The sequence below is a fragment of the Mesocricetus auratus genome, unplaced genomic scaffold (genome assembly GCF_017639785.1).
Source record: "Mesocricetus auratus isolate SY011 unplaced genomic scaffold, BCM_Maur_2.0 Super-Scaffold_4256, whole genome shotgun sequence".
Lineage (NCBI taxonomy): Eukaryota > Metazoa > Chordata > Mammalia > Rodentia > Cricetidae > Mesocricetus > Mesocricetus auratus.
Window position 1 is genome coordinate 13,807,553 of NW_024429182.1, and position 15,056 is coordinate 13,822,608.

The following is a 15,056-nucleotide window of genomic DNA, read 5'->3' on the forward strand; positions in this document are numbered from 1 at the left end:
ACCTGCCTGGACCTGCCTTGAATGCAGATAAGCCAGGAAATCAAGGGGAGTCTAAGGGCAATAGGAGTCTAAACACAGCCCCAATGAAGGAGATTAACCCAGGAACACTGGACTAGCTTCCTACCAGGCTAACTCTGGTCTTCCTGGGGAACGAGGGGATCCGAGCAGGCAGGGAGAGGGCCGGGGGAGGATAGACCAGGTTATCACTGATTCTGTGTACAGCTTCCTTTTCAGAAGACACCCTGAAAAAGGAAAAGCAGGCTGCATATGCCGCTGACACATGCCTAAAGGCAGATATAAATGGTAAGACAAAATCTGACCGTGCCCCCCTCACTTCAACAAAGCCACATACATATCGCTTCTCTGTCTCCTGGGACCACAGCGCTCAGAGTGGGGTCGCCTGGCAGGCAGCACCCAAGAGGGTGTTAGGGATGTAGGATGCAGCCCCCAGCAGACTTGCTGAGTGGGAAGCTGCAGCTTTTAATGTGAGAAGGGGTGCGTGTGTATGCATGCTCACGTGTGTGTGGGTGCACATGTGTGTGTGGGTGCACACGTGTGTGAGTGCACATGTGTGTGGGTGCACACGTGTGTGAGTGCACATGTGTGTGGGTGCACACGTGTGTGAGTGCACATGTGTGTGAGTGCACATGTGTGTGGGGTGCACACGTGTGTGAGTGCACATGTGTGCGGGTACACCTGTGTGGGTCCATGTGTGGGGGAGCACATGCGTGTGTGCTTATGTGCATTTCCAGTCCTCGAGTTCAGCTTCCAACTTGTGTTTGTACTTTTAGGAGACCTAAATACTGTGTCCACAAAGGGCAAGGCCACCTCCGTAGGTAAGAATGGGGGACCCTGCTGTGAAAGATCAGAAGGCTGGCCATGGCTAGCAGGACGGACGATGGCCCTTGCCTGGAGCCTGTGTGCGCATGAGCTACCCAGATCTGACTTCCTAAAGGCCCAAAAAGGGAGTGGGATGGAAGATGGGCGTGGACAGGCTCAGGTCACACAGATGGTGTCCCACAGGCCCACAGTTCCTAATGGCCGGCTGCCGTGGACCCTAAGTCCCCCACCAGGGCAGGCACAGCAGGCCAGGCCCAAGATGACATTCCTGTGCTGGCCCCAGCCCTCTGCCCTTGAGAGAAGTGCTCCCACCTCCCTGAGAGAACCACCTGCCCTTGCCTTTTGAAATGTATGTTAGGTGTATGGTACTAAGTGTAACTCTAGGCAGCTGTGGGAACCGCCAAGGGTGAGCTGTGTCAAGTGAGGTGTAGTGACCAGAGACGTGGGTTTAGGTCCAGTCAGGGGCTGGCGCCGCGGCAGCCGCGTGTGACACTCCTAACCCCGTCCTGTAGGCTGCGTCCTCCACTCATTAAGTCTCTTGTTTTGTTTAATGCCATAACTGTTTTATGAAGCAGGTCACCTTAACCTCGTTTTATAAAAACCATCTTGTCAGAGTCACACAACCACAGCCTGGGGTCGTCAGACTTATTTTCAGGAGAAGCTGCACACAAACTCAAACTCTCCATACCCGACCCACACGACATCACTAATTTCGAAGGGAGCTGGGCAGGAGCCTCTCCTGAATTCAACTCACCCTCCCTGTTTCTTCCACAGAAAACCATAACTATGACCGAGGCGGCGGCAGTGGCGGTGGAGCCAGAGGCGGCGGTGGCAGCGGTGGTGGAGGCGGTGGCGGAGGAACCTGGGGCGCTGCGCCTGCCTGGTGCCCCTGCGGCTCCTGCTGCAGCTGGTGGAAATGGCTGCTGGGCCTGCTGCTCACCTGGCTGCTGCTGCTGGGTCTGCTGTTTGGCCTCATTGCTCTGGGTAGGTGCCTAGGCCACAGAGCCTGAAGTCCCCAGCCCCTGTGCCCCTTCCTAGGGATGGGAAACCACGAGCAGTCCTGAGTGTTGGAGCCGCCGGGGGCTGGAGGTTATACAGTCACAAACCCTGTGTTCCTACAGATAGGAAACAGACCCTTGAGACGCCTGGCCCACGTCACCAAGCCCTGGGATTCTAAGGTCCTGGCTCCACCGTGGGCTCCGGCGGTGATGGGCTTTAACGTGGCCTCGCAGTCTCATGGCCTTTCAGCCTTTACCTTGCCCGAGCATCTCTTTCCCCGTCATTTCTCTCTCCGCCTCCCCGAGGAAGGCGAGCCAGCCTTGTACTCAGCTCCAGCGGTGACAGGGCCGCGCTTCCTTAGGGATGCCGGCTGCTGCTGGCCACAAGGATGGTCTCTGCATTAGTATTCCTGAAAAATGTGCCCAGGGGTGCGAGGAAGCCCGCTCCCCCAGGCCCAGGGCCCCAGAGCAGGAGCCAGACTCCGTCCTCACGGATGGTCCCCGCGTGTCCATCTTAGCGGAGGAGGTGAGGAAGCTGAAAGCGCGAGTGGACGAGCTGGAGAGGACCAGGGTGCAGTATTTTGAAGACAAGACGGAGAGAAGTAGCAAGGACCGTCTCCTGGGTGACATGCCCGGCGTGGGGCCCGGATTAGGCAAAGCAGACCTGGATGGCCACAGCCAGGAGGCGATCTGGCTGTTTGTGAGGAACAAGCTGATGACAGAACAGGAAAACGGTGAGAGCAGGCCAGAAACAAGGCCAACTAGCCCAGACTTGGGGGCTGGGTGGCTTTATGCTTGTCCTGGGGACACTGCTCAGCCCCTCTCCCCTTCCCTCCCTACCCTTCATCACCCTAAGAAGCAAGAGGAAGCCAGGCTGGGATCCCCATTTCTGGTTGTGCTTGTGTGGTGATGTATTATTTATGATTTATTAAAATTGCCTGAGGATTCAGAGAAACAAAGCAGCTAAGCCGATAGCTCTTACCTCTACCCAGATGAAATGGCAATCCCGTCCCCAGGAGTCCTTAGAGGAAAAAACTCTCAGTTTCTGTTTCTTCCTTTCCTCCTCCTCCTCCTCCTCCTCCTCCTCCTCCTCCTCCTCCTCCTCCTCCTCCTCCTCCTCCTCCTCCTCCTCCTCCTCCTCCTTTTATCCCTTTCTCTGCCCAGCCATGTCCCTCCTGTCTCCTCCTCCCTAGTGCTGGGATTAAAGGTGTGTGATTCCAGGTGCTGAGATTCACCTGTGTGTGAGCTGTTTCTTTTAGGATTGGATTGTGTAGTCAGTGTGTCCTTGAACTAACAGAGATCTGTATGCCTCTTAATCCTGAGTCCTGGGATTAAAAGGTGTGTGCCACTGCGCTACTTTGATCTCCAGTGGCTTTAATAAATCATAAACAATATATCACTGAGTGTGTGTGTGTGTGTGTGAGAGAGAGAGAGAGACAGAGACAGAGAGAGACTGACTCAAGGTTTGCTCTTTCTTGTAGGAAATCTCCGAGGAAACCCTGGTCCAAAAGGTACTGGAGTGTCCCAAGCCTTCCCCTGCTCTCATTTCTGTAGGGAGGCATATTTCCCTGGGATTGGAGTCCTTTTCTCTTTGTACAAACAGGGGAGTGTGGATACCACCCAACTATCTGTCTGTCAGAGAGCTGGAAGCTGACTTTTCAGTCAGACATCACAACAGAGTTGGGAGCCCAGGCACCACCCAGGAAAAGCCTAGGGGTCTGTGCTGGGGTGCCTCTGACAGGACCTGGGGACCAGTCCCCTCACCCTGGTTCACATGTTGCCAAATGACTCTGACACACGGGGGAGAAAGCTCGTGGTTAATATACCATCTCACAGTATGTCTTTCTGGTTTTAGGTGACATGGGAAGTCAAGGCCCTAAAGGTAACTATTCCAAAAACAGTCTACCTTAAACACTGGGGTGGTGAGGGTTTAAAGCAAGAGAAAACCCCTCAGGCTGAGAAAGGCAATTTAACAATGTGTCCTCCACGCATGCCTGAGGCAGAGGATTCCAGTCCCTTTGCTCCTCCACAGACACAAAGCAGCTTGTCCCCAGCCATGTCACTGAGGGTCTTGTCATCTCTGGAGTGGGAAGGGACTACCTGAAGATTCTGGGCCCCTCCCAGAGCCTCTGATTGGCTGTAGACGGGCCCAGGGACCATCTATCTTCATCATCCCATGGGGTTCTGAACCCAGGAGTATCCAGATGAAAAGTCTGCCCCTGACTCCATTCTAACTCACTTCCCCCAGAGACCCAGGCAGGAGCTGGGGCTCCTCCATTTGCCTGCTCCTCACTCCTGCTTAACCCCTTCATGGTTCCCACACACTCCAACCTCAGCACCCACACCCTGGATCCCTGCCTAAGTCCACCTCCCCAAACCTGCAATCCCACATCCTCCTGACCCTGCTTAGGACGGGAGCCGGAGCTCCGAGCCCCAGCCTGATGTGTCAGGTAAAGCACAGGACTGCCGAGTACCTCGGAACTCAGAAAAACATCCCATTTTCACTGCAATTCTGTCCCAAATGACTTGCTGGGCCTAATGACACGAAAGTGTATTTTTGGTTTTGGCAGCAGAGTGAACGTAACTGGGTGTGTTTGCTCCCTGGGAGGCCCATCTGAATCTTGCTAGCAGCTCCTCAGGGGACCGGGCCGTGTTCTCCATCTGACATCTCCTTTTCTTTTGTCCTTACAGGAGACCGAGGCCTTCCTGGGACCGCAGGTGAGTAACGTACAGTGATTACACACCCGGTGGGCTGGTTTGTGTGTCATAGCTGCGAAATTCTGGAGGAAATACAGACTGGAGGCTTCTTGTCTATCCGCAGGAATTCCTGGGCCCCTGGGCCACCCCGGCCCAGAAGGACCAAAGGGACAAAAGGGCAGCATTGGTAAGAGCCCCTTCCTATCCCTCTTCGCTCTTCAGCAGGTATTACTGAGATCCTGTTTTAGAAGACATCTGTGACCGCAACAGACGAAGATGGGGCCTTAAATAGGGAATTTGAAGAGGGAGAGGGCGTGGCTGGCATAAGACCTGGGGACACATTCTGAGCAGAGGGGCAGCCAAGGCCCCAAAAGCAAGTTCAAAGGGCACCGGGTGGATAAAGGAGCCACAAGCTGAGGAGGCTGAAGCGGTGCTCGGGGCAGCAAGCCAGAAGGGCTTCACTCCCGGTGAACTGAGAAACAGCTTGCAGATCTGGCGCAAAGGCAGGAGGATGTCATGTACTCACAGGGTCACTCTGGTCCTGGGTTGAGGGAAGCTACAGGGAAAGAGAAACAACAGAGGCCTAGAAGAGGCTCTGGGCCATCACTCTGCTGAGAAGGGGCTGTCTGTGAACTATGGCATGGGACCCTAACTGTGGGGGTGGCCGTTTCTATCTTTAGGAGATCCTGGTATGGAAGGACCCATAGGCCAGAGAGGACTAGAAGGCCCCATGGGACCTCGTGGTGAACCTGGGCCTCCTGGGTCTGGAGAGAAGGGAGACAGAGGTAAGAGATGACACCTTTACTGAGCACTTGCGGAGCACTGTAGAGACAGTACCTAATGAGGGAGTGTGGCCAGGCTAAGAAACAGGCCATGATTGGGGGTTTGACCAAGAAAGAGGTCTCGGAATGTGACCTTTCCAGAGAGGGTGAGGAACAGAACCAGGTCAAGGTGGAGGGCAGAGGGTGGCAGGGCTAGGAGCCCAGCCAGGTGTGGGTGGGGCGAAGGTGAGGCTTTCTGGCCTCTGAGGGCTGGCACTCAGCCCGGCAAAAGGCAGGAGGCCTGGTGCTTCTGGGGGCTGGGAGGTTTTGATCTTAGTTCTGTAACCATGAGACTGAGAAGGCCACCAGGAATCTCCTGATGCCAAAACACTTCAGGGAAGATTTTAATGTCACATTCTCTTAAAAAAAATTAAAAGGGCCACTCAAGTAAAGTCTCTGCTGTTCCCTAGAGTTCGGTCCTGGCAAGGGCCCACATGCCCTAAGAATGAGCTAGCGATTGTCGTGCTTTCTAGGTGCCAGAATTCTCTGGACAGGAACCGAAGGATGTGGCTGAAGAGTGGCCTCCCGGAGGCACCAAACAGTCCCCAGAACATGAGCAGAATGGAAGGCAAAGGAAGCCTTCCAAACATGGCAGGCTGGGGGATGGGAGTTTCTTAGCCTGTTTCTTCCCTCTCTCCTCAGGGATTGCTGGAGAACAAGGTCCTCGAGGCCTCCCTGGTGTCCCAGGTTCTGTGGGTCCCAGAGGTACGTGAGGAAGATCAACCTAAGCTTGCAGGGAGGGGCCACATTCGGAGGAGCAGGTCCTGGGCTCCCCAAGAGTGCTGGCTGGCAGCCCCAGATTTGTACAAGATGGCCACAAGAGTTCTTCCACAAGGGAGTTCCGGGTGTCGAGACTGGGATGCAATTCTTGTTTACAGTGGGGCTTGGGACACATTTCCGTTTCTGTTCAGTGGTCACATTATGTGGTGTGTAAGCAACTGGATGGGTTATACCAGAAACTAGAGACAGATGGTTTCCTGCCTTGACCAGGACCCAGATACACACACAAAAAGCAGCAAGTGCTTGGTGGCCAGCTGCAACGCCTTCCCTCCTCCTCTGGTCTGGCCTCAGAGCCTTAGGAGGAAGCAAAGATCTTTGGGCCCTGCCGAGCTGTGGCCTCCCCTCGAGGGAGGGCTGGGCACTGGGGTCACCACCGAACCCTAGGGGCAGGTGTCCCAGCCAGTCCCCAGCCTTCTGATTGTCTTTCCCGTTTCTCAGGTCCCAATGGCTCTCCTGGTCCACAGGGACCCCCAGGTGAGTGTGCTGCTTCTTGTAAATAGGTCCTGCTTCTGTGGTAAAGAAAGTGATGTTAAAGGAAAAACCAAACATTGTTAAAGCCAGAGAAGCGATTATAGAGAGAGCCTACAGAACATACCAAATGAAAGCTCTCGGTGCCACCCTGTGACTGAGCTTGGGTGTCCTGGTAGGTCCTGTCCAAATCACTTCTGGACTGGTATCAGGCCCCGAGACCTCCTAGTAGCTTCACCAATAGGAAGCCCCCATCCTGACTCTGCCTTGTCCCATATGGGCCAAATAAGCCATCCGGCTACCCTGAGTGTTTCTGTCGGGACACTTTCCGGTATTCTCATGCCCGGGCCTGGAGACTGGCAGGGACAAGGAACGTGGCCGGGGTGGGCCAGCAGGAGCATGGGGAGATGAGGATTCTGTGGGAGGCAATCCTTGACTTCTGCTTCAGCAGGGTGTGCGTGCACCTATGTGTGCACGCGTGCCCATCCCTTCCGGAGGTGAGACACCCGCCTGACCGCTCTCTTCCTCTGTGGGGCAGGCTCTACGGGTCCCCAAGGGCTCCGAGGTGAAGTGGGACTCCCTGGTGTCAAAGGTAAGCTGGGACTCTGTGGAGACCTCTCATTTAAGAAGGAGGTCAGAGAGATCTGACGGACCCACGGGCTGTGAGGACAAGAGTGGGAGGTGAGGCTGATAAGGAGGGAAGCCATTGGCCCCTCTTGGTCATCCCTGTTTCTCTTTCAGGTGACAAAGGACTTGCGGGGCCCCCAGGACCCAAAGGTATACCGTCCCCACTGTTGCTCAGTCGTCACCATGGCCCCCTCTGTTCCGAGCACCCAGACACAACCTGTGTACAGGGCCCAAGAGCACGCATGACTCTGGGGATGAGAGGGAGCGGAGAGTCTATTCTTCTCCAGCTCCCAGAAAGGGAAACTGAGGCACCAAGAGGGGGAGCAAAGTACCCACGCCACATAGGCATGGTTGAGTGCTCTCCACGGTGGTGAGGAGGCATTCTGAGGTGTCTGCCCTCTGGCCCTGTCCTCCCTGTGCCCAGGACACCTATGTGTGACCCCCGCAGATGTCATGAGGGAATCAGCTTGTGGGTTGACCGACCCCTGTAGCTTCATTAAAGCAGTGGCTCACCTGCACCCTGCTGCAGGTACCTCCCAGGTGCCCTTGCTTTCCACTAATGGCTTCTCCCCAATCCCTGTGTTTGTTCTAGGTGACCAGGGCGAGAAAGGACCCAGAGGCCTCACAGGTAAGTCCTGCCCAGGAATTTAACTCATGCATGACCTTTTACAATCTAGCAGTCACCAGGAGTGGGACAAATACAGAAAGATGAGACAAAATCTCCACCCCAACCCCTCAAAGAGCTTACGATCTAAGAAAAGCCCCGACCCAAAAATGCACGGGGTGGAGGTTAAGCATGAATCTAGGTGCAATCCAGTTATCTACAAACCATGTCTGCTTGGTACAGAGGTTATAGCTGTCTTGGACTTTTTTGGCGGGTGGGGTGGGGGGGTGGGGGTGGGGAATCTGGCTGGAAAACTAAGAGTCAGTTCCCAAAGCAGCATAAAGTGTGCACGGCTCACCCTCTGAGCCGCTCTTCTCCCGCCAACTGCACGGGTTAAAGGAAGCCCAAAGTCATAAGGCTTTGACCACAAAGGTGGCTTGCTGTTTCCAAGGAAATCAGACTCGTCCGTGTGCTTCTGGGCTAGTCTGAGCCTGCTGCCCATGGGGTGGAGGAGGGGTGGTTCCGATTGCGGTGTCAAGGCAGAGGTCGCCTCTCTTAGCTCCTCTGGGAGGAGAGGAAGCGGGCACAGGCATCCTACCAATGGTGGCAGCATACACCGTTTGTCAGCCTCCAGAAGCAGGTCCTCTGTTCTTTGCAGGGGAGCCTGGCGTGCGGGGTCTACCTGGAGCTGTGGGTGAACCTGGAGCCAAAGGCGCAATGGGTAAGTGTCCCACAGAGAGAGACAGGTGACAGTTTGGAGCTGGGCGTCCTTGCTGGGCTTCTCTAGTAAAGCTTTCTGGGAATTTCTGGCTACTGCTGAGGACTGACAAGGGTTGAGGTTTGTTGAACCCCAGTAGTTCACCTCAGTGACAGCTACGGACACAGATCCAGGCCACCACCCTTTGACTAGCCATTACTGAGGTGCCCATGGCAGGACAGGGACGCTCCAGGAAGCCCGGTCTCAGCCCTGAGTCCCACAGAAGCTCAAGCCCCGCAAGAGGAATGTGATGATTATACTACCATTCACTTAGCGAGGCATTCATTAGTAAGCACTTACTGCATGCAGGACAAGTAAGCTGGGAAGTGGCTTCCTCCATCCTCAAGCTATGACAGAGCTTGTGATTGGTGACAGGGACCATGAGAGGCACAGAGAACTAAGATACAGCCAGAGAAGAGATTGCTTACAGCGTGGAGGACAGAGGACGTGGCATTTCAGACGGTCCTAGAAACTTAGGAAGCGTTTAGTTATGGCCACTTTGGAAAACCGTCCATGCAGAGGCAGCAAAGGTGTAGTTAGTGAGACAAGTCCCAGAGGGAAGAGGTTAGGAGTATGCTTAGAGCAGAGGTGACAAGGACATGAAGGGCCTTCACTTCCCGGTCTGTCCTGTCGCATCAGGTCTGGTGTCCCCACACCGGTCCTCAGGTAAGGGGGCAGGGTGCCCTGGGTCATGCCCAGCAGGGAATTACTGGTTCAGGAGAAGGTTTGGGAAGGAGCCTGTACCCCGGGGATATCACAACAACAAAACTTGACAGCCACAGTGAGGGCTGCATGAGCCTTCCACCTAGGGACTGTGTGTTCTAAGCCTACTGGGACAGGAGACAGAGAGACAGAGACAGAGAGAGACAGAATCAGAGAATTACTCCCCAGAGTACCTGACAGACTTCGTTTTTTCTGCTTTACAGGTCCCGCCGGCCCTGATGGACAGCAAGGCCCCAGAGGTTAGTCACTGTTCTGTGGTCTTCATTCTCATCAGCTGACCTTGTCTGCCCCTCCCTGCCCTTCCTTCACCTCTACACGCATGCCTGGGCCCTCCATCCTAACGACAAAGGAGCATGCTGCCTGTGGAGATGAACATGGAGTTGGTCACAGCGCTTCCTCCTGCCTGTCTGCCAGAATGCCACCCAGGAAAACCCATTGGCTCAGATGTGCTTTTCCCAGGGACAGCCATCCCCATTTTTCATGTTCTCTGCAGGTGAGCAAGGCCTGACAGGGATGCCTGGAACCCGAGGCCTACCAGGACCCTCTGGAGACCCAGGAAAGCCAGGTAATGGGACAGGAAAAGGAAGCCACAGTCCTCTGAGTGTGTGTGTGCAACTCAGGCATGCTCAGGTGTGTAGGACACTCTTGAGGATGTGGTATGTTCGTAGGTGCTTGTGTGTGTGTGTGAGAGAGAGAGAGAGAGAGAGAGAGAGAGAGAGAGAGAGAGAGAGAGAGAGAGAGAGAGAGTATGTGTGTTCTGGGTTCCTGGCTCTCTTATATTCCTGAAACATCTATGAACCCAAGTGGGCTTAGGATGGTGGTTCTCAACCTGTGGTTCACGACCCCTTTGGAGACCGAACAACCCTTTCACAGACGTTGCCTAAGACCGTCCTGCATATCAGATACTTGCATTACAATGCATAACAGCAGCAAAACGACAGTTATGAAGTAGCAACACAAACACTGTTATGGTTGGGGGGTCAGGGCATCATGAAGAACTGTATTGAAGGGTGGCAGCATCAGGAAGGTTGAGAGCCACTGGCTTAGTATCGCTTCACAGCAAAGCTCACAGAATTGCTCTCTGCCCAGTGAGGGGAGCACTCTGGAGTGCACCACCAAGACCTACCCTCCTGTGGCCTCCGATCCCCTCACTGTCCTGCCTCCTGGGGAACAGTCCTTAACCTTCAACTCTTGGCCCTGCCTTCTTTTCTGCAGGTGTCACAGGGCCCCAAGGACCACAGGGTGAGTCATCCAGTCCCTCCCAGCTGCCATCTCCTCCCAGGCCAGACACCTTGGCCAGTGCACGAGCCTGCCCTTCCCCAGCTCCAGTACAGGAGGCCCAGGCTCTGTCACAGAGTCCCGAGAAGTGCCACAAGAAGAAAGCACGCACAGAGCAATGGGGATGGCTTTCTGACGTCAGTGACATCAGACCCTGTTTGTGCTGGGCTCTGCCCCCCTCTGGTGCAGGAATGCCCAGAAGAAGACCTAAGCCAGAGGATGCTGCTGGCTAGGAATTCTCTTAGCTAGCAGACCCAAGTTCCCCTATGGCGTGGAGGGAGTGTGTGAACCCCTGCGCTGCATGGCTCTCGGGGTTCCCTCTGGGATGACAGCTGCGCTAAAGCCCATCCTGTAAAGCCTACCTGGTTTTTATTATCATCGCCACACCCGGACCCTTATTTCTAAAGGCAACTGGACAAAGATTCATAGTGAAATCAGGGCCAGGTTACCCAAAGGTCATCAGTGGCTGCTGCTTTGGACACCGCAGGCCCTGCTGTAGACAGGGATGGACAGTAGCTGCTTTGTAACCCAAGGGGATAGGAATCCCTCAGAGACTCTGTCTGCCTCAGCCCAAGCCTGCTACGCCTCCACTGCCCAGGCACAGACAGGGCTCGGGGTGAGGGCCCTCACTCCCATTCCAAGTGACTCAGGGCAAGACCTGAGTCCTGCTGCTTCCATCAGGCAGCCATTGTGGCCACACTGAGCGGCAGGGTGCTGCTCGCTGTCAGAGGGGGGAGGGGCGAGCATTCAGAACTGCTGGGCTTTAGTCATCGAGACTGACTTGTGTTTAATCACATCAGGACTTCCTGGTAGCCCTGGCCGACCGGGGACTAAAGGTATGTGGATTTTTCCCAATAAGGTATTTATTTTGTTTTTCTTCTCATCAGTCATTTCTGCAGCTGAAAGGGGTTGGAAGGCTGGAGGTCTGCTCTGACCTGAGCCTGGACCAACAGTGGCATCTAGTGGCTCCCACAGAAGGCAGGGAGGCGGGAGCTCTGAGATTTGTGTAGAGCAATCCAGGCCCTGAGTCCTCAGGCCCACCTGCTCTCCATCCAGCCATTCCCAGGCTGAGACTCGTGTTCATGTGCCCAGGTCCTTGTGGCAGGAAGACAGGAAAGGAAGCTGCTTTGTCCCCAAGTTGTCCAAGCCCTTGTTTGCCTCTAGAATACTCCCGTCACCTAGGCTCCATCCCCACGGACTTGATGCCTTCTGAGGCTAGAGCCACCCTTGGTCTTAGCCTCCACCCTGTCCGGGGGTAACTGAGGACATCAGACATGAAGAAACAGCTCTCCACACAGGAAGGAAGGAGTGTTTCAACCCCACTATGGGACAAAGTCGAAGGACTAAAAGGGATCTGGCTAGTGCCACCTAGGCACATAGTGACACCCTAGTTCAGTCCTGCCCATCAGGCCCCGGCCCTGAGCAATGCCAGGAATGCCGGGTGATCAGGGACACACACTGTCTTCCGTCCCTGTGTTCCCATGCTCCTAAACCTTGACGATCTGGCCACCACAAGCTTTCACAGTCCCTCTTGCTGGGACCCTAGGAAAAACGTTTTCAAAAACCTATTCTTTCCAATGGGCAGTTGAATCCAGAAAGATCTTTGAAGATAAATGAATTAAACCCTAAAATATGACAGCTGAGTTCATATTTCCCAGGCCAGCAAATCTCTGGTGGCTTCAGTGAGGAATCACAGGCCTAGGGATAGCACCACAAACTATTCTTCGGTGACTTCCTGTCCAAGGGGGCTTCGGAGCCTCTTTGAATGAGATGCACTGCGGAGTCAGGTCATCTATCAATTGCTAGGTTGTGTTCTCAGAACAAACTCAAGTACTTTCTCCTGCTGTGGCCTCGATGTCCGGTTGGAGGGATGTGAGCAAAGCCACCCATTTGCGCTGTGGGGCTTAATGTCACTGTTCCCAGACTTCCAGAGTCCCTGGAAGGATCCTGGTCAGTGGAGCTCCAGTTTTCAGTTCTTTGAGTAAAACTCCAGGCCTCAAGTATGCTGGACAATGCTCTCTAACACTGAGCCTGGCTCCCGGCCCCAGGATGCCAGGCTGCCCTGCCTTCCCCTCCGCTGTCTCCAAGCCCATCCATCCATGGCCTGACAGTCGGGAGGCGCCATGAGTGGTGGATGTGTGTGGGGACGCACGACGACCCCTGTGTCCTCACCCTGGAAGGCCTTCCTCACACTTGCATTCTCGTGCCTAAGACCAATGACACAAAAGAGCAGTGACCTTGTGTGTAACTCAGGGTCACCCAGGTTTGCAAATTGCCAAAACCGTTTTCATGCTGCCCAGTCAGTCCTGCTGCCCAGGGAATTAGAATTCACACACATCATGGCTTTTATCTACCCTTTGACCTTCAGATATGTTTCCCACCTACGGCCATTACAGGAAGAAGAGATGTGTCTCATTTCTAGCCCCATCCTGGCTTCGTGGAAGGGCAAACTCTTCCACAGCCTCCCAGGAAGCCCCTTCTCTGAGCGAGGACTGATGCTCGGGGCCCTGGGTCTAAGTTGACAGATAAATGCTCAGCATACCCCAGACTCCATTCACCATTAAAATCCCATTAGCTGGAGGGCGAGGGGACCACAGGTGACCCTCAGAAACTTTGAAAAGGACTTATCAAGCCACTGATTAATCCTCTTACCCACGCTTCTTGCTCTCCCCAGGTGAACCTGGCGCTCCAGGCAGAGTCATGACTGCAGGTAGGTGGTTCCTCCCTGAGTTCTATTTGCCTGTCCTGCGTGGGTCATCTGGCCTAGGTCAGCCGCAGAGTCAGCTGCCAGCGGGTAGGCGATGCTTAGGGCAGGGCAAAGGTGAGCTCTGTGGGTCAGCACAGGGAAAGAAGAACATTTGAGGGCTGAGACACAGAGTCCAGCCTGCCTTGCCTGCAGCTTACCGGGGCGCTGGCACCTCTATAAAGGGGATAAGAGGCTCAGCGTTCCATGGCTCTTGTGTTTCCAGAGGGATCATCGACAATCACTGTCCCCGGACCTCCTGGGCCTCCCGGTGCCATGGGACCCCCAGGACCTCCAGGAACCCCAGGTCAGTCTGTCTCCTAGCTCTTCTCCTAATCAGCAGCAGACTATGCATGCAACAGATTCTGGGCACATTTGTTTACATCCTGACGCCAAGGGCAGGAACTGTGGAAAGAGAAAGTAGGGTCCCAAAGAGCCCATGCTCTCAGCAGGGGGCCCTGATGCTACTCTCAGCATTTGCAGATGAGGAGCTGAGACCAGAGTGGGTAAACTACTTACCTCGGGTCACACAGCCAACCAACCAGGGGAGAGTTTCTGCCCCCAGAGTGTGGGCCAGTTAAAAGGAAGTTTCTTGAACTCTTTGTTTCTTAGAAAATAATATAATAGGGCCGGGCGGTGGTGGCACACACCTTTAATCCCAGCACTCAGGAGGCAGAGGCAGGCAGATCTCTGTGAGTTCGAGGCCAGGCTGGATCGACAGCCTCCAAAACAATACAGAGAAACCCTGTCTTGTAAAACCAAAATAATAATAATAATAATAATAATAATAATAATAATAATAATAATATAATAGGTATCTGGGGAAACACAACTGCCGGTACTCTGTGAGTACTCAAATCCCCCAGTAGGACGAGATGGCTGCAGAAACATGGAAGAAAGCTGTGAGGAGGCAGCAGTGTTATTTAAAGGTGGTCTCCTGGCCCGACCTGTGAGAACTCTGTGGTTGCAGCTACACCCTTACAAAACATACACTTAAAAAACTGCTGAAATGAAACAAAACAATTGCTCAGAGTTAAGCAACTGTGATTTGTTCCCTATTTTTCCAAAATGCTTGTTATGTGTTTTAATTATTTTTTTAAATATATATATATTCAAATTGGTACATGATTTGTACCCAATGCAAGTGTGCTCCAGTGAGTGTGGACATTTGAGAGACACAGATGTCCCCAACCAGTAAAGAAAGGGACAACCCTGACCACCTTGAGGTTCCCTTCCTGTCAGAGAGTCTGAAGGGGCTGACCTCAACTTGCTAATTACTCCTGACTTAGCCAACTAGTCCACACTCTGGGAGAATGCCTGTGGATCGATCCCCAGGTGCCTGGCCTTTCTTCCCCTTTTCCTGTGGGGAGTGTGTGTGTGTGTGTGTGTGTGTGTGTGTGTGTGTTTTAACTTTTTCAATAATTCATAACTGTTTCCAGGTCCTGCTGGCCCTGCTGGTCTCCCAGGACAACAAGGTATGTCACACCTGTAAAACTGCAGGCTGTGGACTGGGTTCAGGGGGACATTGTTCCCAGGTGGGGTTTAAGTCCCTACATTTTAGAAAAGGGGGAGATATGTGCTTCAGAAGAAATAGCAGGTCCTTCGGCTCTTCACCATGGGCCTCGCAGAGCCTCCATCATGGAAGCCACCTCCTCTCACCCCGGCCCATATTTCTGAGACGACCCGGGCTCCTCAGGACAAGAGGACTTCGTCTCTGTGG

The 15,056-nt window shown here is 54.0% G+C and overlaps 1 protein-coding gene across 2 annotated transcripts in view; it reads left to right on the forward strand.

Moving 5' to 3' along the window:
• Col17a1 (collagen type XVII alpha 1 chain) overlaps positions 1-15,056 on the forward strand; it is a 46,552-nt gene that overhangs the window by 21,429 nt on the left and 10,067 nt on the right. Inside the window, exons 15-36 of one of the 2 annotated variants that reach the window (XM_013120857.3) lie at positions 223-303; positions 792-836; positions 1,615-1,824; positions 2,357-2,572; positions 3,320-3,349; positions 3,694-3,720; positions 4,530-4,556; positions 4,660-4,722; positions 5,216-5,320; positions 5,999-6,061; positions 6,575-6,610; positions 7,143-7,196; positions 7,346-7,381; positions 7,824-7,859; positions 8,494-8,556; positions 9,519-9,554; positions 9,809-9,880; positions 10,531-10,557; positions 11,394-11,429; positions 13,268-13,303; positions 13,563-13,643; positions 14,776-14,811. In XM_013120857.3, the coding sequence (XP_012976311.1) occupies positions 223-303; positions 792-836; positions 1,615-1,824; positions 2,357-2,572; positions 3,320-3,349; positions 3,694-3,720; positions 4,530-4,556; positions 4,660-4,722; positions 5,216-5,320; positions 5,999-6,061; positions 6,575-6,610; positions 7,143-7,196; positions 7,346-7,381; positions 7,824-7,859; positions 8,494-8,556; positions 9,519-9,554; positions 9,809-9,880; positions 10,531-10,557; positions 11,394-11,429; positions 13,268-13,303; positions 13,563-13,643; positions 14,776-14,811 (1,416 nt within the window). 2 annotated transcript variants of the gene reach the window in all.